Source organism: Colletotrichum paranaense (assembly GCF_030867605.1).
Source record: "Colletotrichum paranaense strain IMI 384185 chromosome Unknown Scaffold_3.1, whole genome shotgun sequence".
NCBI classification, from domain to species: Eukaryota; Fungi; Ascomycota; class Sordariomycetes; order Glomerellales; family Glomerellaceae; genus Colletotrichum; species Colletotrichum paranaense.
Genome location: NW_026848961.1, coordinates 3,978,680 through 4,001,162, shown reverse-complemented (window position 1 = coordinate 4,001,162; position 22,483 = coordinate 3,978,680). Strand labels below are relative to the sequence as shown.

The window sequence follows — 22,483 nt, the reverse complement described above, 5'->3', positions numbered from 1 at the left end:
AGCTGTGGGTCGACCTTGCATCACCGAGCTTCCCTCACCGAGCGCACGCTCAGCCAAGTTACAGAAGCACTGCCTCCCACTTCCAACCCGCCGATTACCCCAAATCCACATCCTTGGCCGAGCTCCCGTCCCACGCGGCCTAACGACGATCCACTCAGCAACAACGACACCTCTCCGGCCAAGCCTTCAGCATCTCCGGTTCACGAGATCCTCCAAACCTCCGTCGAATTGCTACATCAAGCAGTCTCCTAAGACAAAATCATCTATCTGCGCACCGCAGTTCCCGCCACACGAACGAAGCCCGAGCAAGCTCGCCCGGCCCCCTTCGTCAACCTCCGTCCACCGACGCTCTCCTCCGTGTACACGAACACATCTACACATACCGCACATCATGGCGCCTCCTCGCATCGAAGCACAAGAAATCGAGACGTACTGGAACATCTTCTCCACCCGGACGGGCGGCGGCCAGTTCCTGACGGGAGAACAGGCCGCGCCGGTGCTGAAGAATAGCGGCCTGACGGACAACCAGCTCGAAAGGGTGTGGGATCTCGCCGACGTCGACAATGATGGAAATCTCGACTTTGAGGAGTTTTGCGTTGCCATGAGAGTTATTTTTGATATCCTGAATGGCGTGAGTATACCTTGAGTCGGATGTGCAGCGGAAGAGAGAATGGCGCAGAGTTGCTAATCGCATTCGGATGGGCAGGAATACTCAGATGTCCCAACGACACTCCCCGATTGGCTCGTCCCCGAGTCCAAGGCACATCTCGTCCAGGCGAATCGCGCGCTCACAGGAAGGCAAGTGGCGTTTGAGCAAGTCGACGACGATCCAGACTCCCCAGGGCTGAAGGATGGATTCGACTGGTACATGAGCCCAGCGGACAAGTCAAAGTACGAGTCGATATACCAAGAGAACCGGGACGCACGGGGACAAGTAGCATGTAGGTTCACTTGCGCGGGCCCCTATTCGCCGTGTTACTTTTACTAACAGTGCATTCGTTTCAGTCACTGCTCTCGAGGACCTCTACGAATCCCTCGACGTTCCCGACACCGATATCCGCTCCGCTTGGAACCTCATCAACCCCTCAGCTGGCCAGTCCATCAACAAGGATGCCTGCCTCGCCTTCCTTCACATCCTGAACAACCGCCACGAAGGCTTCCGCATTCCGCGCACCGTCCCCGCCTCCCTCCGGGCCTCATTTGAGCGCAACCAGATCGACTACCAACTAGACAACCAGACCCCCGGCGCCTCCCGATGGGCGACAAAGGCCGACGACTCGACGGCGACGGGCCGCAAGGCCAAGTTTGGCGACCAGTACCTCACCCGCCTGGGCCGCAGCGGCTTCAAGTCCAGCGGAACCGACTTCTCCACGGCCAAGACGGACGACTGGGAGGAGGTCCGCCTCAAGAAGCAGCTGCAGGAGCTGGACGAGAAGATGGCCCGCATCGAGGCCGACGTGGAGCGCAAGAAGGGCGGTAAGCGCGACGGCAAGCCCGCTCTCGTCAAGCGCGAGCTCGAGCAGCTGCTCGACTACAAGCGCAAGGAGCTCAAGGACCTCGAGAGCGGTGCCGGCAAGGGCCAGGGCGGCGGTGGTGGGCTGAAGGGGGTAGCGGATGATTTACAGACGGTCAAGGAGCAGGTTGAGGGTCTCGAGACGCATCTCGCGTCGCGGCAGGGTGTGCTTGACCAGCTGCGGAGGGAGATTGAGGATGAGAAGTCGAGTAGATGAAGATGAGAGCTGGTGGGGGAGGGGGGGGGTGAAGGAGGGAGGGAGAGGAAAATCCAAATTTGACAGCGTCTGTTTCTGGTGCAGGGCGGGCGGCTTGCTTGGGTTATCTTTTATATGTTGTCTTCTTTCGAGGTAGGGATGACGGGCCCGGTCTGATTTGGGTACCCCTTTCTCACGTTCAATTCAGGGAGTTGATCATTCCATCTGGATGCATATTCCACGTGCATGTAAGACTACAATGTTTCCCGGTCCGCTGCTTAGATTGATGAGATGCAGAGGAGGTAGGCGGGGCTTGTAGTTGAAGATTGTGCTTCCAAGAGGTAGAATATAGAAGCTTAGCAAATAATGCATGGGGATTGAAGTAACGGATTACTTTCTCATTATTTTTTGGCGGCCTACTTCTCCTATAGAGGCATTCGGGAGTCATCGGTCCTGGTAAATGATCAGAGCGCAGTTTTCAAGTACAGGAGAGGGGGCTGGGAATGATTGAGGTAATGGCAAGAGTATTGAGACCAGACTAGTAGCCGCTTCTCCGCGAGTTTGTATCAGATTATTTGGATAGAACCGTATAAGTGTAATTACATGAACCAAAACACCAAACACCGAGAAGCCGTGCTTCTGCTTCTGCTTCTGCTTCTGCTTCTGCTTCTGCTTCTGTTTCTGTTTCTAGCTCATCATCACGAGCTTACCACTGGCCGCCGTTGGCATACGGCACGGCCATGGGCAACCCCAGGTTCCGGCTCTTGACGGCCCAGATCATGAGAGAAGGGGCCTTGACCCAGCCGATGCGGCCCGCGCCACGGCTGCGACCCGTGGCGCAGACGTAGACGTCAACGGGCATGCCTTTTACGACGGTTTGGTCTTTGCCTTTGAGTGCGAGTTCAATGTTCTTTACGACGCCAGCGGCCTGGTACGTTTTGGGGAGATGTTAGTCATGTTTAATAAGAGAGAGGGGAAGGTTGTGAGAGAAATAGAGAATAGGGGGGTTGGGGGCGACGAACCTGCTTATCCGTGAGCATGAAGCCCGCCCTCGGAAACGAGACGATATCCCCGCACGCCCAGACGTTCTCGACGCCCTTGACGCGCATGTACTCGTCCACATTTACATACTTGCGCTCGTTCAGCATCCCGGGGTCGAGGTACTCCGTATTCGGCACGAGGCCCATGGTGGGGAGGTACAGATCCGTCCGGATGACCTCGCCGCTCATGAGCTTGACCTCGGTCTTGCCATCCGGCAGCGGGCGCGAATTCGCGACGCGCGCGTGCTTCCGGACCTGCACGCCGAGCCTTGTAATCTCGTTCTGCACAGGTTTCGCGATGGAGTCGCCCGCGAGGATCTCGTCTTCAGCCGCTAAGAGGTGGACCTCTTTGTCCTTGAACTCGAAGCGGATCTCGGCGGCGACTTCTACGCCCGTGGGACCAGCGCCCGCTACGACGATGTGGTTTGCGGACTTGACCTTTTCTGCCGTCGCGTGGAGGAGGCGGAGGGTTTCTTCGTGGGAATTGGAGGATTTCCACGGCATGTCGGGGGAGGCGGCGCGGGCGCCGGTGGCGAGGACGAGGTAGTCATATGGCAGGGACCTGGGGCCGGACGCGGTCGATACGAGGGCGGATTTGCGGGCCACATCGAGGCCCGTGGCGGTGCCGAGGACGAATTCGAAGGATTCCTTGGGGTAGGATGCGAAGCCGGACTCGATGGGCTGGAAGATTTCGTCATCTTTGACGATGCCCGGCACGATGGCGCGGACGGAGCCCATGTTCCAGTAGAAGTGAGTTGTCTGCCATTTTCTTATCAGCCTTTGCGCACGACTTCTTTTCCCTTCCGTTTCATGTTTTTCCAAGGCACTGCCCAACTCCTGTCCTCATGTATCTCATTTTTGCTTCGTCTCCTCTGAACGCTGATGGAGGCAGAGGTGAGATAAGTGTGGGTCGCCTGCAGCTGTCTTACGCCGCCCCCACGGGCCTCCGGAGCTCGGTGACACCCCTAGCTTCTGTAGAGGTCGTCCGATTTCGAGAATCGAGAATTTTCAAGTAGCTTGATGTGTGCCAATTATAGTGTAGAAAATTCCCTCTCACCTTTGAAACCAGAATCACTCTGAGGTCCGGCTCTGTCTGGCGTGTGTGCTTGAGCAGACGATGAGCCACGGCCAGGCCGCCGTACGCGGCGCCGAGAACGACGACAGTCTTGACCATATTGACTATGTCTTATTCCAACTCGTCCTCAAATAGACTCTGAGCTTCTTGATTTGATGAGGTGAGTAATGGACGAATAACTCGCCTTGATGGAGCTAAAAGAGGTTATTAGTCGATTTGTCAAAGTACTGTTTGGTGATGGGCCCGTCGAGGAGCTGCTGGGTATCTTTAGATCAATAGACACCCCTCAACCAGAGCTGCGAGACGACTGCTATTTATTCCCCTCCATAGCTTGCTCGAGCCCGGGATGCATCAAAGCCTGGTGGCATCCTTGCGGCATAGATCCTGTGTCTCCCCATCCTATCTCATGTAAGTCCGGAATGCGCGTCCCCTCACTAAGCTGCGCTAATGCCAACGAAGAACGCGAATTGGTGCCATTAGTACTTTTGGTCCAGGTTTCAGTCTCAAAGTCCGTGCCGTTAGGGTAACACAACATGTGGTTGGTAGGAAGGTAGGTAAGGTCAGACAGAAAAAGCACTTTGGATTGTTCATGTCCGTCACTGGGGTGGGTGGGCCTGTCGATCCCCCGTTGTCCGCTCGGCTTTCCCCACGCCCAGACCACGCATATGACGGATTGCCATTCGACGACGTTGGCACAGTTGGTAGCTGCACAAGCAAACAAAAAAAGAAGAGACGGAAACAAAAGGTTGAGTTTCGACCGGAATCGCTCCATCGATAGTCGGTCCAGGCTCGGGTATGTTGCTGGTGGTGTAGGGCTTGTTGATACCATTTGCCATTTCCAACGATGTTTCCTCGCGGTAAATGTTCTTATTCGCGTCGATAGCTATTCGAGCGAGCCTCAATGCACCTTCTCGAGGCATACTCGTCGGACCCGAGTGTAGCTGTCACTCCCGATTCGTCCAGTTCGGATCAGCCCGTTTGGTGTGACTTTGTCAATGGGAGGCAGACTTTCGTTAGTCAGGGGGGAACAGCGATTCCGAACACCCTCCCGGAGAGAGCCAGCCATCCTTTGGTCGATGTAGTCAAGTTGCCCTCATTCCGCTTAAGGCACGAGCCATGCATCCTATTAATACGGATGTGTGACTGGGAACATTTCAGATGTTGATCCATCATCTCTGCTTGGAGAGACGTGCATCGTTGCAGACGTGCGATATCAAACCTGGGGAGATCAAGCGCTCGGATGTCCTGCTTTGCATCAGGGCGGCTGCTTGGCCAGATGCAAGAGATGGCTGCACCAGGCGGACGGGCAAACAGTTCGTCAGTCCTGCTGAGTGCCGTGAGCACGGTCGAACGGTTAATGTTGACTTCAGAGGCGGCAGGTTAAGGGAAGATGCTAGCTGCTAGCGCCTAGGTAGCTAAGCATTGTACTGGGTGGGGAGCATTTCCACCCGGGCAGAGCAAAGAAACCACCCTCGAAGCCGATGAGGCTGACCTTTTAACCAGGGATAGAGCGAAGGTTCAAAGATGCTCCGAGTAGCTTCGATGACTTGTTCAAGGTAATCTACCTAGGTCAGGCAAGTACTCGAACCCCGGGCCGATGTCACGGAGAAGGCGGCTTGACATTGAGCCGATGCTCCTCCAGGTTGTGGCAATCCACCCGAGTTGCATGTGGCGGTGCAATAGGTCTGAGAGGCACAAGGTGCAACGTACAAGGTGCAAGGGCCGACCCAATGACAGCATCAGCTGCCCCGCGCATATGAGCATATGATGAAGCGGGCGTGTGGGACCTTCCTTGCTAACCCCGCCAAAAGGTCCAACCCTTTCCTCCGCCTCCCAACACTGAGAAGCTCAACAATCCCTTCCCTGGATATATCCTCACTTACTACACAAACCACGCAAACCTCTTTAAACCTTATACCAAAGACCCCCCCTAAAAACAAAACATCATGTCTGCCCCTCAGAGCGAAGCCTTCAAGCAGGCTGTCTCCGATAGCAAGAAGCTTACCTCCAAGCCCGGCAACGACGAGCTTCTCGAGCTCTACGGTGCGTCGCTTCCCACGAGCCCCACCACTGTTACCTCGGCTTCTTTCGTAGCTAACATACCATGATGATGAAAATAGGCCTGTACAAGGTCAGCACTGGCGAGGACATCTCCAGCGCCCCCAAGCCTGGCATGTTCGACCTCAAGGTACGCAAGCACTACCATCTGGGCCGACCCGAGCTCCCCCTAACCGATTCTGGCACGTGATGGAAAGCTGACGTTTGGTTTGCGTGGGTTGCAGGGCAAGGCGAAGCAGAGCGCGTGGCAGAAGGTCGTCGACGACAACCTCACCCCTGAGCAGGCCCAGGAAAAGTACGTCGCCCTCGTCAACTCTCTCAAGGAGAAGTACGGCTACGACGCCAACAAGGAGCCCGAGGCCGTCGGCGCGTAAACGTTACCGCACTCCAACGCACTGCTTCTGACGACCATGAGAAACGACAACGGGTTGATATGGATTAGCAATGGCTTCCTTTTGCTCGAGTACATGCCGAGCAGGAGAGCGAGGATCAATATAATGATACCAACGTCAACAAGAGTCACATGTGAACAAGCGCGCACGGGTGGACTCAGTTTTCCCAAGCACCCCAAGCTCTTCCTAGCCTGTCCGGTTCGTCATAGGCCATCGTCGCCACCCAAGGGATCTCGTCCTTTCCATATGCTTGTAGAGGTAGGTTATAAGGAATTCGCAGGCCGACTACCGCTTCGCCGTCCCCCGCATCGTTTGGTGGCAAGTCTGTTTCGAATGTCCCCACCATGGTCGCTTTGTCTGCGATGAGCGAAGGCCACACAAGCACTCCGACTTCCCACGATGCGATCCTGACTTCCTGCGATGCACTTGCCGTTTCACCCCACGCTTGTTTGGAAATATTGGCAGATGTGACTAGGGCCCAATCTATCGACTTCTCGCCGTACCGAATGTATGTCTTGATGTGAGGTGCTGCCCGTTGTCTGCCGGCTTCTTTTACAACTGAATCATCGCTCAACGCTATGGGATGTTAGTTGTGTATTGATAGGTTGAGACCCGTCACCCTACCTTTGCCATTAGGCGAATTGTTTGCCCAGTGACAGAAGATGGGCCGCAAGTAAGCCAATTGCTTCGCCTGTTGCTGGGATTGAATCTTAGTGTGGATTGATGCTCCTGAAGCATAACCGTCCAAACTTTGCCTAATCTCGTCCGCGGTAGGAAAGATGACCTTGTACGTTGGCCTGGGTGTCGCAAGGGATTTGTTCTTGGATTCGGCTAGGGAGTCGAAGAGGCACCTTTGGAGCCAGCTGTCAGTGGCCCCCAAAGTAGCAATAGACGATATCTGAACCGCAATCTCAGACTTCCCTTCTTGGACCGGAACATTCCGCAGTGCTCTTTTTAGGGCTGGCCATCCCCAGGTTGTCTGCGAAGTGTCGTGAATGGGATGTCGGCCGGGGACGCTAGCAATGAGTGTTGCACGCACACCTAAAAAGTCATATCTGCGCAACTTTTCGACCAAGTCTACGAGGATTGGTCTCCGTGTGTTGTACGCTCTGAGGTAGCTCAGCAGATCGTATTTGAATCTTTCCCCTGTTCCGAAAGAATGTCTACCCGCTGAGTCGTTCTCGTCAACGACCTTTTCGGGAAGTAGTGGCAGAATTGGAGATCTCCAGACAGCATTGGTCATATTCGTCCAGTCCTTGGCGATCATGTTGGCCGTATGTATGATCACTTGGGCTGAGTCGTCATGCCGGACCAACACAATCATTTTCGTGTGGTGAGTGCCAAACATCTCCGCCATGAAAGCCCCGTGTAGCTCAACATTGGGATACGCTCCTGCCTCTTCCTTTTCAACGTCAGCGTTCAGGTCTGTTCAGTGGCTTATACTCGTTATCATCGGCTGACCTGGAGGGCTATGCGATTGGGATCTTCTCTCTTCCAGAAACCGTGAATGACGTGAACTCTGACTAGGTTCCTGGTATCCTCGTCAAAGTGGCTCATGAGAAAGTGAATGTCGTGCAGGAAGTTGAACTCCCAACACTCTGCAATCATAGGATCGCCCAGGATGTCAGCGAGGCCGACGCAGTCGCGGTTGGCAGCCTCTGGGAGATCCCGTATGGTTGTCAGCTGGAACGGCGACTTGATACGCATGCCCGGCTGTTTTCTCTTCATGGGAGGACTTATAGGCCGGTTCAGGGATTCCACATGGTCTGACTGAGTTGTCGGCGGCGGCCCCTCCAAGTCTTCGGCACGTCGCTGTCGTTTGAATGCTCGCTCCATGGCGAAAATGGGATCAATGAGTAATCGTGTACGGCATTTCCAAGGGGGATAAAGTTTGTTCCAGGGGAGCGAGATTACTCGAGACGGGGTTGGTGGCTGGGACTTTATGAGGTGGACGGATGGAAGGAGCGAGATGTGCCAAATCGTTGTTCTAGGCAGGTGGCTCCGGCTTAGATCCGTTTAGGCACACAACCGCGGCGTGCTTAGCCCTTGCGGTTACTTCTGTACCCAAAAAAACCATGAAATAAGCCAAAACTTCTTGGACTGGATTTATAGTCAAACAATTGAGTTGCGTATATTGGTATATAGCTAAGAACACCTATCTATGCATTGTTCTGGCAATTCTCAAAGCCACCCGTTGTCTTTATTGCAGCACTCGAAGCTAGTCTAGCAGGGTAGTGACGTTATTGCTTTCGAAGTGCATTTACTGTATCTCGGTTTACTGCCTTGTAAGTGTACTCCAAGCCTACTTGTTCATCTCTCATAAAAATGCCATGGATTTCCGCTAATTCGCAACTGAATTGAAATGATGGCTCCAGCAATGTATCAAGCATGGCCTCTCTCCTGGCCTCTCTCCTGGCCTCAAGCTTCCTGGCCCGCGATGTGATAGGTTGAGCTCTTGCCTGCAAGCACCTACAGTGCCTCCGCCGTATTGATCCCATTTGGGCCGGCTTCACTTTTTCAAAGAAGATGGTTCGTCGAACCTTTTCAGCTGATATGCGGGCCGGCTGAATAGGCTTGGCATCCTTCCCAATCACGCCCTACTTCAAGTTTGGCGGTGCATCCAGCCTTTCTCTTTCGTCCCCTCTAGCGGTCAACTCAACATGGATCCTCTTTCCACCGCCGCAAGCATCATCGCCTTGATACAGGCATCGGCGGCTGTTGGAAAAGGATTAAAGATACTCCTCTCTCTTCGTCATGCTCCGGCGGACTTTTGCGAGCTCGTTGATGAGTTGACGGCCCTTCAGGGTGTTATCGAGCAGGTCAAGAGCCCGCTTCAGGAATTGGGGAAGGAGGATATTGCTCTTCCGGCGTTGAACGTCGTCCCGACGCTGGCTTTGAAACAGGATCTAGAGAGTATACAAGAGGAGTTGCTAGCTCTGTGTCATCGTCTCACGGGAACAAAACCTGGCGATGAAATGAGCGGGCAACTTCGAGTCTCAATGTCGAGGTGGATCCGGGAGAGAAGTAATGTTGCCAAGCTGAGATGCAAGGCAAGCAAGACCAAGACATCTCTAATCCTTTGTTTTGGCGCTCTCATCTTCTCACAAAGGTAAGCGCAAGTTGACTGTTGAAGGCGAGTGCGATTCAGCGAGTCGCTGACTCGAATAGCTCCCATCACGCCAGGGCCATATTGGAAGTTCGCCAGCTCATTGAGGCTTCCTTCATGACTTTGGAAGAGGAGGGCAGGATACATCGACAGATGCAAATCATGAATCAAGCCGACTTGAACGATATCAAGGCCTCTCTCAACCAGATGCTTGCCAAGGCTTTGCAACCAGAGGACTCGATGCAAGGAAGAGACCAGTCTTCGATTGTGATGAGCAACGGTCTACGCTACATAAAGACCGGAGGTATCCCCTTTCGGTCAGTCCAGAAACCAGTCGACCGAAAATGCACATCGTATTGCAAATGTCAATGCCATCGACACTCTAGGCTACAGACACCGACATGGCTACGCTTGATATTGGGGACCCTATTCCTCGAATTCAATAGAAAATCACTGCTGGGGCCCAGAAAGTGCGATCTTGAGACGTGTGATGGAGCACCGGATTCGACACGGATGATATACATCTTTCCCCAGTGGTTCCTCTTGCGTGCCCTGTTTGTCGCTGCTTCACGGGACAGTCTGACCGGAATCGGCTCTTCGATTCACCTCCGTATCCCGCGAATAATCCCACGCGACCAAATGATATCGATTGTGTATAACTTCGACATCGATTGGATAAAAAGAGGAATCATCAACTCAGCTGTACTGCCTACAGATATAGATGAGGATGGGAACTCGCTCCTTATGGTACGTCCGTGTGTATCGATATCTGTAGATCGTCCTAGTTTCTTAACCTTGTTGCAACGTCTTTAGATATCGCTACGCGACGTCAACTTGACGCTTTCGGAATTTCTGGTCGAGCAAGGATGGCCGTTGCACACTGAAAATGTTACTCGCTGGTAAGCTAGCTTGATCCGGTGCCCTAATACTTGGTTGACGGTTCGAGGTTGACTCGTCTTAGGACCGCTGCCAGCCGCTCTCGCATGCTCTATTTTGCGGCGAAGCAAAGCCAGATACAGTCTCTCAAGCCCGAGCATGGTCGGATGCTCGAGCAATTGACGTTTTCTCAAGAGGTTGAAACATCATCCTTGATTCACGATGCGATGCTCGGGACCGTCCCGACATCTTTGTCAGACGCAATCACGCTAGCTCGTTCTGATATTGATAGCCTGGATAGTTACGGATGGTGTCCGCTGCACTGGGCAATCTATCTGGCCGATTACGCTTCGTTCGATATGCTGCTGTATCGCGGTGCGAGTCTCGAGACGACTACCAGGAACGGGTGGACACCTCTGCATTACGCAGCGCGATATGAATCTCCTGGTTCGGTGAGGATGACTAAAGCACTACTCGACGCTGGTGCGAACATTGATGCCAAGATCGACAACTACCGTGGGTCCAAAGGAGAGACCGCAATCATGTTCGCGTTCGACAACCCTGATGTTGTAGACTTACTACTGCAGAGAGGAAGCGCTTTGGTGGTTGAGACCGACACAAACTGGGTGTGCCCGCTCTCGTACAGGGCTCGCCGTACAAGTAACGTCTCCCGTTGGGATCCGAGGAGGGCCTACTGGGATCGATCTCTCGACTTGCTCTGCAACGCCGGCATGGACCTTAATGTACCGTCCAAACAGAGGGGTTTCGAAGGCAGAACACCCATCCACGACACGATTCTGTGGCGCAATGCAGCGTTGTTGGAGCTCCTGATTCAGCACGGCGCCAGACTCGATGCCGTCGACAAAAAGGGGTCCGGGATGCTCCACTTTGCGGCCCAGAGTGCAAATCAGGAGCTAATTGACATTTTGAGCGATGCTCGTATCCGCGGATTGAACCCTGATCAAGCAAACGCGGCTGGCGATACTCCGATGAAGATAATGACCGCCAGGCTTTATAGCAAGGAAGACTCTAGACAGCCGGGCGAGACGGTGCCGACATTCGACGAGTGGTTGGCTTTTAAGAACATATTAGAAGAGATTCGAGAACGCAATCTCGAGGACTTCTTGTTGGGACATGAATGCATGGACATTGTCGATGATGTCAGCTCCAGCGATATTTCGAGCAGCACCAGTGACGATGTGGATTAGTTGTCGACTCAGCCAGATCAAGGAATGGGAAATGCAATACAGTAACCCTTTGGTTCTAGAATTGAGCGTATAAATGCCATGGTGTTCAGGGTCCTTTCGTGGGGTTGAGAAGCCCCCAGCTTGAGTTTACTCTCCCTCGTGAGATGCGATGACGATCCGCACGTGCCACTGGAACAGTTCTCCATAGCTCTCGAGTTTGTTGCATGGCAGTGGGTGGTGCGTGGCACGCGTAGTGAGATTTTGAGGTGGCGATCCGAGATGGAGAAGGCTAGGTAAGCAGCATTCTATTCTTATCGCAACCCAGATCCACCTCGCTGCTGCTGCAAGATTGAACTCTGCCCAACTTTCGAATGGCGAAATGAACCAATGTTTAGTGGGGGCAGATCGAGCAGGCGGGCAGCTGGCACCACAAGTTCCCGCTGTTCTCCCACACTCTCCGCTTCCCGCCCGCCAGGCTTTGCCAGGGGACACCAAGAACGGACAGCTGGAGGTTGACTGGAGACGGTGGCCTTAGCAAGAACACGCACAAAGCAGCCGTTGTTGCCTCATATTTAAGGCAATATACATCTCCCGTGTCTGGCTGCGCAACGGCTGGCACCAAGGACCAGAACCAGCCAGAGAACCTGGACCGCGCTACAGAATCTTGACACACGGTCTTTCTCCTGACCTGCCAGTCCTGTCGCTCGCTTTCGCTGGTCCCTTTGCTTGGCTTCCCCCTTTGCCAGAAGCAACCACCCATCTAACCTGCCACCACCACCCTTTTTTCTCCTTCATTTCGACGCCGCTGGACGATTTTCGGGGGGCTTTGACCCAGACGACGAAAGGAACATTAGCTTCTTTCTCGACTTTTCTACCCTCCATGTCTTCGGCGATCTAAAAGGTTTTATCTAAACCCTTTGCAAACCCCTCGAACCACCTCAATCGCGACTTCCGATCCGATCCACACCTATCTGACGCTGCACCTTACCATTGCGAATTGACGACACAACCGCGCTTTGTTGCGCCCTCTGGACTGATTGCGTCTGCCCAGCAGTCGTTATTGGCATCGCCAGACAGACTTTGCTTTCCATCTTTCGCTCCAAAGTCATCGCACTCACGCGGTGCACCCTCATCGCCGCAATGAGGTTATCACCTTTGTTCCTGTTCTTGGGCTCGACCCTCCTTTCCGGGGTTCAAGCAGCAGAGGCAGACAAGGATGAACGGGAGAACACCTACTTCAACTCCATGAAAGTGCCGCCAATACTCGAGTTGACACCGGATACCTTTGACAAGGAGGTTAAGGCCTCGCAGTTCATGCTTATCAAGCACTACAGGTACCCGATCATGCTATCGCTTACCCGCCCTTCGCGCAACGTGCTGACGATGGAACAGCCCTTACTGCCCGCATTGCATAGACTATGCGCCGATATACCAGACCCTCTACGAGTGGTACTACACTTCGAAGCCCGAGTCCAAGGAGGACAAGACCTTTACCGAGCTCTACGATTTTCGCTTCGCCACGATTAACTGCGTGGCCTACTTTGATCTTTGCGCTTCCCACAACGTCGCGTCGTACCCTAGCACTATCCTCTACAAGAATGGCGAGCTGGCCGAGTTGATCAAGGGTGTCAAGGACATTGACCAGATCAGCCCCATCATCGAGAAGTACCTCGAGGCGGCCAAGCCCGGAACCAGGCCCCGCAGCCTCGAGTATCCCGAGCCTGGCGACAAGACCTCCCCCGAAAAGGCTCCAGGAAAGGCCGACGATTCGAAGAAGCCTGTGGACGACAAGGCCGACGCCAAGACGGACGCCAAGACTGATAGCAAGGTTCCCGCAAAGGCCGACGAGAAGACGCCGCCAAAGGAAGAGACCAAGGCCCCCCCGAAGGCTCCTCCCGCGAAGGAGGACGACAAGCCTGCAGGCAAGACCGATGCGAAGGCTGATACTAAGGGCGATGCCAAGGGCGACACGAAGACTGAGACAAAGACTGACGCAAAGGCCGACGTCAAGGCAGAGGCAAAGCCTAGCACCACCTCGAAGGCTATCGCCGTTCCTACCAAGGCCGTCGTTAAGAAACCTACAGTCACACCCAACAAGGAAGGTGCCTCTGTGCCTCTGAGTGCCGAAAGATTCCAGACCTTGGTCACCATGACCCAGGACCCTTGGTTTGTCAAGTTCTACGCGCCCTGGTGCCATCACTGCCAGGCCATGGCACCTAACTGGCAGCAACTGGCCAAGGAGATGAAGGGTCGTCTGAATATCGGAGAGGTCAACTGCGACGTGGAGACCAGACTCTGCAAGGACGTCCGTCTCCGCGGCTACCCCACTATTCTCTTCTTCAAGGGTGGCGAGCGTGTCGAGTACGATGGTCTGAGAGGCCTCGGCGACTTTGTTCACTACGCCAACAAGGCCATCGACATTAGCGAGGGAGTACTGGATGTAGACGCTGAGTCCTTGGCAGCTCTCGAGGAGAAGGAAGAGGTTATCTTCATCTACTTCTACGACCACGCCACTACCTCTGAGGACTTCATGGCTCTTGAGCGCATCCCTCTCAGCCTGATTGGCAAGGCAAAGCTCGTGAAGACCAAGGATCCCGTTCTCTTCGCCCGTTACAAGATCACGACCTGGCCTCGCTTGCTCGTTTCCAGAGAGGGCCGCCCTACATACTATCAGCCGCTGACACCCAAGGAGATGCGTGATATCCACCAAGTTTTGAACTGGATGAAATCAGTATGGCTTCCGATTGTTCCTGAGATGACCGCTTCCAATGCCCGCGAGATCATGGACGGCAAGGTTGTCGTCCTCGGAATCGTCAACAGGGAAGACCAGGAGGGCTTCCTTAGAGCCAAGCGCGAGTTGAAGAGTGCTGCCAACGAGTGGATGGATAAGCAGATCCTTCTCTTCCAGCACGAAAGGCAAGAGCTTCGAGATGCCAAGCAACTCAGAATCGATGAGGCCGATGACCGCGGCGACGGGCGTGCGTTGCGTGCGGCCAAGGCCATCCGCATCAACATGGACAAGTCGGACCGCAAGCAGGTTGGCTTTGCCTGGGTTGATAGTGTCTTCTGGCAGAGATGGATTCGCACCACCTATGGCATTGATACCAAGGACGGAGACCGTGTCATTATCAATGACGAGGATGTAAGTACAACCGACGCACACATGCACGTGAACAGCCAGACTGACTTGATTTTTAGAACCGCCGCTACTGGGATACCACTATTACTGGCAACAACATCCTTTTGTCCCGGACATCGATCTTGGAAACCATTAACAAGGTCGTCTCTTCGCCGCCCAAGATCAAGCCCAAGCTCACCATCTCGAGCTTCGAGAAGATCTTCTTCGACATCCGTGTCACCTTTGTCGAGCACCCCTATCTCACCATGGGCTGCATTCTCGGCCTGGCCTTTGGAGCCTTCTCATGGTTCCGCAGCCGCACCCGCAAGGGCCGTGGCGGCCACTTCCGCCTGGAAGAATCATGGGGCAACAAGGAGCTGATGAAGGAGGGTCTCCTGGGACCCAGCGGCAACGGCAAGGTGGACTAGAAGTTGTGCTTGCTCGAACAGGAGTGGAAGAAGCTGGAGGAGCAGCAGCGGTGCCCTGCACAGCATGATCTTGGCAAGTTGGACTAATGGGAAAGGCCATGAATGAGGCTACGACGATTTGGGGAACATTGAACGTCAAAAGTGTGTGGGTTGTGCTTGTCTTTTTTTTTCTTGCTTTCAACGAAAGGAAAGCAGAATGACGTACCAAAAACCCAAAGCATTGAGGTGAATACTCACGGAGTTTGACGGGGACTCTTTTTTCTTATTAGTGTTTCTTTTTCCCGTTGCATGTCTTTCTCTTTGGTGCGGGATTTGGCCGATGAGGCCTAGAGGTCTGTATAATAAATACTCCTTTATGTTTGATAGGTTTGGCGGTGGTGGCGGGAAAGGAGGAAGGAGAATACAACGCCTTTCGCGTCTACCTTACGTGCCACTTTGACAGATTATCCATTGTTTATTTGACATTTACTCACTAGAATCCTCAACCTGGATCCATACTATACCTTTGGTACGGGGATTTCGACTTTTCTTGGATAATTTGTCGCTTATATGACATCAAGTTCTAAGCTGATAGGGTTCACTGTGGCTTGCGATCATGAGGAGACGAGACATCAGGAGATGTGGGCATAGAGGCAGGTTCGGTTGAATGATAGGCTGCTTGCTTCATTGTTACACACGAGACTCTGGACTGAACGAGGTTGCTTTGAAATCCCACCCAGAAGAAATGATTCATTTGTTTCCTCCCCAGCTCTAATTCCAAATCCCACCCATACACGGACAATCACCGTGTCGTTTGTTTCGGTAACACATTCCAAGACATTGTGTTTCTTGTTCTCTTACTTTTTCTTTGGCGTTTCTGGTTGTGAACGGAGAGCCTCGGACCGAATCCATCCTCCATCTGTTTTTACGTGTAAATCTCATCAGTGAAGCTGTTGAGAGACAGACCCTCCTTGGCAATATCGTCCACATCGACGAGGAAGTCGAGCGGCATCTCGACAATGTTGCCACGCACGCGGTTCAGCCAGTCTTTGACTTCGCGCACGCCACCCGGGAACTCCTCGCGCACGACGTGGCCGTACTCGACTTTGCCGCGGTTGGCCTCCTCCTCCTTCTGCTTGTCGTCCTCCTTCTTGGCGCCGGGGATGATGAAGTATTTGGAGAAGAACTCGTCGTAGTCCTTCCAGGTGCGGACGCGGTCGTTGGGGACGTTGTGGAAGACCTTTGTAAAGACTTCCGTGTTCGTGCGGGCGGTGCCCTCCCAGAGGTCCCAGAACTCGCGGGACATGGGGTCGCGGACGAGGCGGTCGGCGGGGGAGTCCCAGTCGTAGGTGTTGGGCCCGCGCTCGATGGAGGTCCAGTTGTCGTTGGGGCGGTCGCAGGGCTGGTCGGGGAGGAGACCGAGGTGCTTGCGGAAGATTTGGCGGCGGAGGGAGGTGGCGAACTTGGAGGCCGTGTAGGGGCGTCCCGCCATCTCGGACTCGATGGGCGTGGGGTCCTCGATGACGACGGCTATCTCCGAGTCGTGGGTTCCGAGCTGGGAGCGGTCGTTGAGGTTGGCGGAGCCGCAGATGACGAGGTTGTCGTCGGCGATGAGGAGCTTGGAGTGGATGTAGAGCTCCTCGCTGACGAAGGCGTCGAGCTCAGCCTCGGGCTCGCCGTGCCAGGGGACCGAGTGCAGGTCGCGGCCGCTGTCCATGTAGCACGCCGAGACGGTGTCCCAGGTCTGATCCGAGACGCGGGACGCCGCCTCCTGGTAGCGCTCGTACTGGGAGTCGCCGCGGGTGCCGTAGCCCTGACCCTGCTCGCCGTAGCCGGCGCCGACGTTGTCGTCGTGTTCGCGGCGGGCATCCTCGTAGCGGACGCCGGAGCGGCCTTCGGCGTCGGCCATGGTGGAGGAGATGTTGATGCGGTCGTAGTTGCGGAGGTTGTAGAAGCGGATGTAGCGGCCCGGGTCGTCGATGCCGCCCTCGGAGCGGAGTGTCTCGATGATGGAGTGTCCGCCGCGGGAGATGGAGTTGTATTGGAACTCCATGATGGCGCGGGTGCCGAGGGCGTCGTCGGCCTTGAGGTCGCCGGCGAAGGCGGGGACGGCGGGCATGGCGACGACCACCTTGAAGTCTTCACCATTTTGGTGGGCGCGGATGATGCGGTCGACAATGGCACGACCAATCTTGTTGGTGACGGGGTGCTGTTCCTTGCTGGTGGCCGTGATGAAGAACTTTGCCGTGTGTTAGAGTGCCTTGTGAATGAAGTTGTGGAAAAGGGGGTAGTGAGGTTTACCTGGTTTTCCATATAGACGTAGTGCTGGGCGTTGGTGATGGCATGCATGTAAGCATTCGCAATAGAGTGCTCGGTTGGGTGACCAGCAGACCACTCCGTGCAGCTATGATAGTCCGTCAGTAGCTTGATTTAATAGGATGAGGCTCATAATTACTAACCTTCGGGTGAGCTGAATGTTGGCAGCACGGTCACCACGGTCGATTCTACGGGGGCCTTCATCTTGGTTGTCGTCACTGACTGCCATGCGACTGATGCCTCGGTTGATACGGTCAGAGAGATCGCCAAAGAGGTGGCTAGTATGGCCACCTCCGCCGAAGAAACCGCCGCTATCTGTCTCGTTCTCGGCGATTCTGCCAGCGTCCGCGTTGGCAGCACCTCCTCCGAGAGCCTGGTACTTTCCGGGGTTCTTCTTGCCATACTTCTCGCCATAGATGAAGTTCCTACTTATTGTCAGTATGCAACTCTAGACCCGTCGGGACCACTAGTTTGATACGGACCATCTATCAACGAAGTGGTCTGCCAGGTTAGCCACAATGGGCCCGCTCAAGCTGAGACTGACATCGGACCAGCCCATACGAGAGCTTTTGGTGCGGTCGACTGGTTGGATGTTAGCAAAGACAGGAGCAGATATCATTCTAGTGCTTACGCTTATTTTGCTCCCAGTTGTCAACGTCAGCAAAATCGTAGACACGGGCGTTGTTGTAGTCTTGACCAGGGAAGATGACGGCATCCAGGTTGCCGGGGTGAGCGTCCGCGATGGGATGGCCTATTTCCATTAGAGACGGCTCCTGGGGACCTGAAAGATGCTTTCGACTTACTGTTGGTATCCCATCTACCAAAGCCTACGATACTATTAGTGAGTGGCGTGCGTGCTTGGCATTATGACTTACACATATCGAGACCTCCCATGAAGGCAATCTTGCCGTCAATCAGGCAGAGCTTCTCGTGGTGAGCCCAGAATAGGGTGACTCCATCGGTAGCGGTACCGTAGATGGCCTTGATGGCATCACCGGAAGCCTTGGAGAGAGTGAAGGTGTTGACGTTCATGTTGGCGAAGTTCTGCTTGAGCTCAGCTTGGAAGTCGTATCCGGTGGGCACATGGTCAGGGTGTCGAAACACGCCAATGTTGGGATGAAGGCTTTCCAGGTAGGTCCTTGTGTGCTTGATGAGAGTGTCAGCATGACTCGAGTTCTATGGGCACACATTGTTGATATATTGATATAAGTGATGTTGACTTACAGAGGACTTGACTAGTTGACGTTGGTCGTTAGTGTGGCGTTCAGACGACTGCTCAGGGCCGGGGTCACTCACGGGTCAAGGCGGCTTCAACCTCCTTGTAGACGATAATGTTGATCCTGACACCCCTCTCGGCGGCAGCCTTGAGCAGGTTGTCGATGCGATAGCGCTCATTCTGAGAGGGAGGGCGGCGCAGGTACAGCTCTGGGCTCAGCCACCAATCCAAGATGTAAATGCTCTCTCGGGCCTCTGCAGCTCACATGGTCAGAGAAAGATGGTTGATGCTTAGGGGAATTGGTAACATCGTGGTGCAAGCTTACGTTCGATAGCTTCGGAAACGGCCCAGAAGTATGAACATCCGTCGACATACCACTTGGCATTACCAGTGGTTTGCGGCGCAAAGGATTGGAATCTGTTCTCGGCGTGACCGGCGGGATGGTGCTCATGGCACTCGTGGCCTGAGTGAGTGTGGGCGTGTCGCTCATCCCCGAAAAGGGCGTCGATGCCCCGCTCCACCTTGCGAAAGATGTGATCCATGACGGCAGGAAGCTGCTTCTGAGCTGAAATGAGGCCGAAATAGGAGAGTGTGTGAACGCAATGGTGAAAATGAGAAAAGAGAATGTGGGAGTCGTAAGAGTCTCAAACTAAGATAGGTGAGTGTCGTTGAAGGAAGCTTTGGAGGAGGAGGGGAACTCGGAGTTGGTGTTAGGTAAAGGCGGCGATGAAACAGGGTCTAGACAGCGACGTCAGAGGGGTAGGTGCATGTGAGTGCGAGGGGAGTTTGGGAGGTAGCCAACTGCAAGCTGAGATAGCTACGGATACCCTGGGTAGCACCTATTGTCCCCTGGTACTTTGCAGATGGGACCATGCACCTCAGGACCTCTAGACCCAGGTAGATGCGGTGAAGGCAGCTGAAGGTGAGACGACACCAGCGGATGGTCCGTGTGTCCGAACTCCCGTGAGTGGGTGGCCTTCAATGCTTGCACCTATGGACCTGCAACGCCTTACCTTCTTGTGTAGGTATCTTAGATAGGACGGGAGTCTCTTCTTCCTACCTATCTTAGCTACCTTATGTAAAGGCAATGAGGTACCTGACAGCAAGGTACCGCGAGTTGGTTGTGCAGCCTATCAAAGGCTCATGTCGTGGGGGGGGGGGGGGTTCAAGGGTTTTGGTGGGCAGCTGTGATTTGTCCGTCCGAAAGCTGAATAGAATGTTCAATGCAAAGAAAGCAAGTTTGATCCCATGGAAATACTGACGTTGGAGGGGCAGTCTAGAACGAATACGGGCCATGGAGCAAACATGGTCAAGTGAGCAGATCGGTGCACTCACCTTACCTGACATAAGTCAATGTGTGCTGCTACTGCTATACAACTATAGCAAACCCGACAATACTACGACGCATGCTGCATATAGATGGAATTGGCATCTTATCTTCAGCATCAGCTTTAAGCTTGTTTGCTCCACTTCCAAGACAGATCATCCAGGGGTCGAACGGCAGCTGGGCCAAGCACTCCGACTCGGACACGTGCCGTGCGTTTCCGGAGACAAACCACATCGTAGGGCCGAGTCCGGCTTAAGAAGCGGGTTGAATACGTAGGCATGTTGAGCGTTGATGAATGAGACACGGCTAACGGAAGCGAACATATGTGGAAGCAAAGGGATCCTACATACAGAAACCTGAAAGTCATTGCGGCTGCTAATGGCCTTTCAGGCATGTATCCGTAGGGCCGACGAAATCGGTTCTGCTTTATAGATTGGCGCTGCCAAGGTGAATTGTTGCAGGTGCTTACTTGGCTGAAATGTCACAATCCATCGCGTCCTTCCACTCTATGCGGGGGGCTGTTTCTCTGCCGGCTCCTCTAGGCCCCGGTGCCTTGCGCCGGGAATTCCCTCGTAGCGGCTTCCTCTGCCTCTGGGCTTGGGCCACCAAGCCGCTAATCCCACCTTAAAGACACCTAGGCTGGACCCAATTGGATTTGGCAGGAACCATCGAAAAAAAAAGAACCTACCTGCACGAGTTGACTCTTGTCACCAATTCTTCCCCGTTGTCCTCATAACCTCAACGTCTCTCGAGTGCCCATTTCCCTACTTGTTTCCCGTTTCCTGACACTTTTGGCGAACCTTGTCCATATCAATTGACCCATTGACCCATACGGACAGCTCTCTTGAGCAATCTGACCACCTCACGCTTGCTCACGTCTCGTGCTGAGTCTCTTAAAGCTGAGGTGAGCTTTTTTGACAAATTTCCCCTCATCCAGTATTACAACAGACACGCGACCTCGCTGCGCCAACACGAGACAGACACCAAGTTACCCTAACTAACTGACTTGAAAGATACTGTGTGACCGGTCTCAATTGCGTGCATCTAACCACCATCTAGACCTCAGTAGCAGGACAGGGTCAGAGGCTGAATTTGCGCTGTTCCTGCGTTGTCGATCTCTACTAGCTCTTACTTTGTTCTGCTCTGGTCTGGCTTGGCTGCGCAGTTTCTGAGCCATTTGGCCCAATTTACGGCCCCTATCGTATTTCTAACAGACGATACTTTATTGAGACGGCAAAAGAGCACGCTACCTGCGCACGCACGAGGCAAGGGGGCCTTCAAGATGTCCTCAAGCTCGGGGACACCGTATATCTTCTCACCCGCGGACCACACCCACTTGATCCCCTACTTGGCAGCACTACATGCCGGCTGCATCAGCTCAGACCGGACTCTCGCGACCTTCTTGCCCCCTCTGTCACACGAGAAGCTTTTAGGATGGTGGAAGGAGCGCATAGCAGAAGTGACTGCAGGCACCCGCATGATGTTGATCCTCCTCGACGAATCCGACCCGGGCAGCAAGTTCAAGGGCACCGAGCTCATGGGCGTCGTAATGCTCTCCATGCCCTACTCCGAGACGGGCCCGTTCCGCGGCTTCGTCGAGAAGCTTCTCATCAGCCCCAAATTCCGCCGGCGTGGTGGCGCCAGGATGTTGATGAGTGCTCTAGAGGGTGAGGCTTTCAGGAGGGGGCGAACGCTGTTGGTAAGGAACTTCGAGACATTGAACTATAGTCCTTGAGGAAAACGCTGACGGGATATGCTTAGATGCTTGATACCGAGGTGGGTAGCCCGGCAGAGGATGTCTGGAGAAAATTCGGATACGTCGAGGTCGGCAGAATTCCAAACTACGGCATCAGTCCGGCCGTTCCACGACAGTTGAAGGATCAGGTTTTCTTCTACAAGCAGCTCTCGACGTAGGGAGTTTCCATTTCCAGAGATTCCACGGCGTTGAGGGGTTTGATGGTCTGTTCTAGATAGTTTATTACAAAGACGGAGGCGACCCACGTCATCTATTGATTCCCGTGCGGACGAGGACGGGATTTGCAGAATCAAGTGAGATTCCGGTACGCATGACCCACCTTCTCGAGATCCCGACACCGCTGTTTCGAGGTGACCCGGCGTGCGAATAAAGCGTTGCGGGGCCAGTCGGAGCGGCTCGGCGACGGCTCTTCGGGATGATACAATGCCGACATTGACCTTTTTTGCACTTCAACGACTGCGTATCGAGAACGTCGTGGAGGCAGGGTTGCGTGGGCGAAGGCTTGGCAACCAGATCGGTGACAGAGGTGACGGCTTACCAATACTGTCGATCGGTGCCGTGATCGAACCCCACCTTGGAATCGGGGTATCTGGGCACACTCACCTTTCCCAGCCGGGACCGAACTATTGCTCTTGGATGCGTGAGACGGCGAAGCTCGTTGGTTGAACGTCTCGGTGTGCACAGAGGCCGGAAAGCACGCCATATACCCACATTCAGATATCACAGGATTTCAGTGGTTATCAGTGATCACAGGCGCGGCACTTGGAGAACTGCAAGTTAGGCTCGTGGCAGAATGAGAGAAAGAGGGGAATATGTAAAGGCCAGGGGATCTCCCATCTCTTACAATCCCGAGACAGCCCTTGTCAAACAACTTATATACCATATCTACTCGGGTAGAAT

At 54.1% G+C, this 22,483-nt stretch overlaps 9 protein-coding genes across 9 annotated transcripts; 5 read left to right on the top strand and 4 right to left on the bottom strand.

Annotated features, from left to right (window-relative positions):
• Positions 1–391: 391 nt before the first annotated feature.
• On the top strand, positions 392–1,730 carry CPAR01_04913 (uncharacterized protein; the record flags this gene model as incomplete). The annotated part of the gene is made up of 3 exons (XM_060489193.1): positions 392–631; positions 707–941; positions 1,006–1,730. The coding sequence occupies 3 exons, from the start codon at positions 392–394 to the stop codon at positions 1,728–1,730; spliced, it is 1,200 nt and encodes a 399-aa protein (XP_060353399.1).
• Positions 1,731–2,134: 404 nt separating this feature from the next.
• On the bottom strand, positions 2,135–3,923 carry CPAR01_04912 (uncharacterized protein; the record flags this gene model as incomplete). Its single annotated transcript, XM_060489192.1, has 4 exons — positions 2,135–2,162; positions 2,420–2,637; positions 2,732–3,508; positions 3,807–3,923. 4 exons carry the CDS (start codon positions 3,921–3,923, stop codon positions 2,135–2,137), a joined length of 1,140 nt encoding a protein of 379 aa, XP_060353398.1.
• Positions 3,924–5,770: 1,847 nt separating this feature from the next.
• Positions 5,771–6,256, top strand: CPAR01_04911 (acyl CoA binding protein; the record flags this gene model as incomplete). The annotated part of the gene is made up of 3 exons (XM_060489191.1): positions 5,771–5,867; positions 5,945–6,012; positions 6,080–6,256. 3 exons carry the CDS (start codon positions 5,771–5,773, stop codon positions 6,254–6,256), a joined length of 342 nt encoding a protein of 113 aa, XP_060353397.1.
• A 175-nt stretch (positions 6,257–6,431) lies between these two features.
• CPAR01_04910 (tyrosyl-DNA phosphodiesterase) lies at positions 6,432–8,110 on the bottom strand (the record flags this gene model as incomplete). The annotated part of the gene is made up of 3 exons (XM_060489190.1): positions 6,432–6,850; positions 6,899–7,676; positions 7,736–8,110. The coding sequence occupies 3 exons, from the start codon at positions 8,108–8,110 to the stop codon at positions 6,432–6,434; spliced, it is 1,572 nt and encodes a 523-aa protein (XP_060353396.1).
• An 824-nt stretch (positions 8,111–8,934) lies between these two features.
• On the top strand, positions 8,935–11,464 carry CPAR01_04909 (uncharacterized protein; the record flags this gene model as incomplete). The annotated part of the gene is made up of 4 exons (XM_060489189.1): positions 8,935–9,383; positions 9,443–10,127; positions 10,194–10,279; positions 10,342–11,464. The coding sequence occupies 4 exons, from the start codon at positions 8,935–8,937 to the stop codon at positions 11,462–11,464; spliced, it is 2,343 nt and encodes a 780-aa protein (XP_060353395.1).
• Positions 11,465–12,583: 1,119 nt separating this feature from the next.
• Positions 12,584–14,989, top strand: CPAR01_04908 (thioredoxin; the record flags this gene model as incomplete). The annotated part of the gene is made up of 3 exons (XM_060489188.1): positions 12,584–12,777; positions 12,836–14,585; positions 14,642–14,989. The coding sequence occupies 3 exons, from the start codon at positions 12,584–12,586 to the stop codon at positions 14,987–14,989; spliced, it is 2,292 nt and encodes a 763-aa protein (XP_060353394.1).
• A 904-nt stretch (positions 14,990–15,893) lies between these two features.
• CPAR01_04907 (uncharacterized protein) lies at positions 15,894–19,042 on the bottom strand (the record flags this gene model as incomplete). The annotated part of the gene is made up of 10 exons (XM_060489187.1): positions 15,894–17,207; positions 17,270–17,372; positions 17,428–17,709; positions 17,767–17,866; positions 17,916–18,035; positions 18,088–18,111; positions 18,160–18,460; positions 18,509–18,519; positions 18,581–18,754; positions 18,826–19,042. The coding sequence occupies 10 exons, from the start codon at positions 19,040–19,042 to the stop codon at positions 15,894–15,896; spliced, it is 2,646 nt and encodes an 881-aa protein (XP_060353393.1).
• Positions 19,043–19,951: 909 nt separating this feature from the next.
• Positions 19,952–20,221, bottom strand: CPAR01_04906 (uncharacterized protein; the record flags this gene model as incomplete). The annotated part of the gene is made up of 1 exon (XM_060489186.1): positions 19,952–20,221. One exon carries the CDS (start codon positions 20,219–20,221, stop codon positions 19,952–19,954), a length of 270 nt encoding a protein of 89 aa, XP_060353392.1.
• Positions 20,222–21,109: 888 nt separating this feature from the next.
• Positions 21,110–21,741, top strand: CPAR01_04905 (acetyltransferase; the record flags this gene model as incomplete). The annotated part of the gene is made up of 2 exons (XM_060489185.1): positions 21,110–21,526; positions 21,589–21,741. 2 exons carry the CDS (start codon positions 21,110–21,112, stop codon positions 21,739–21,741), a joined length of 570 nt encoding a protein of 189 aa, XP_060353391.1.
• Between the last annotated feature and the right edge of the window lie 742 nt (positions 21,742–22,483).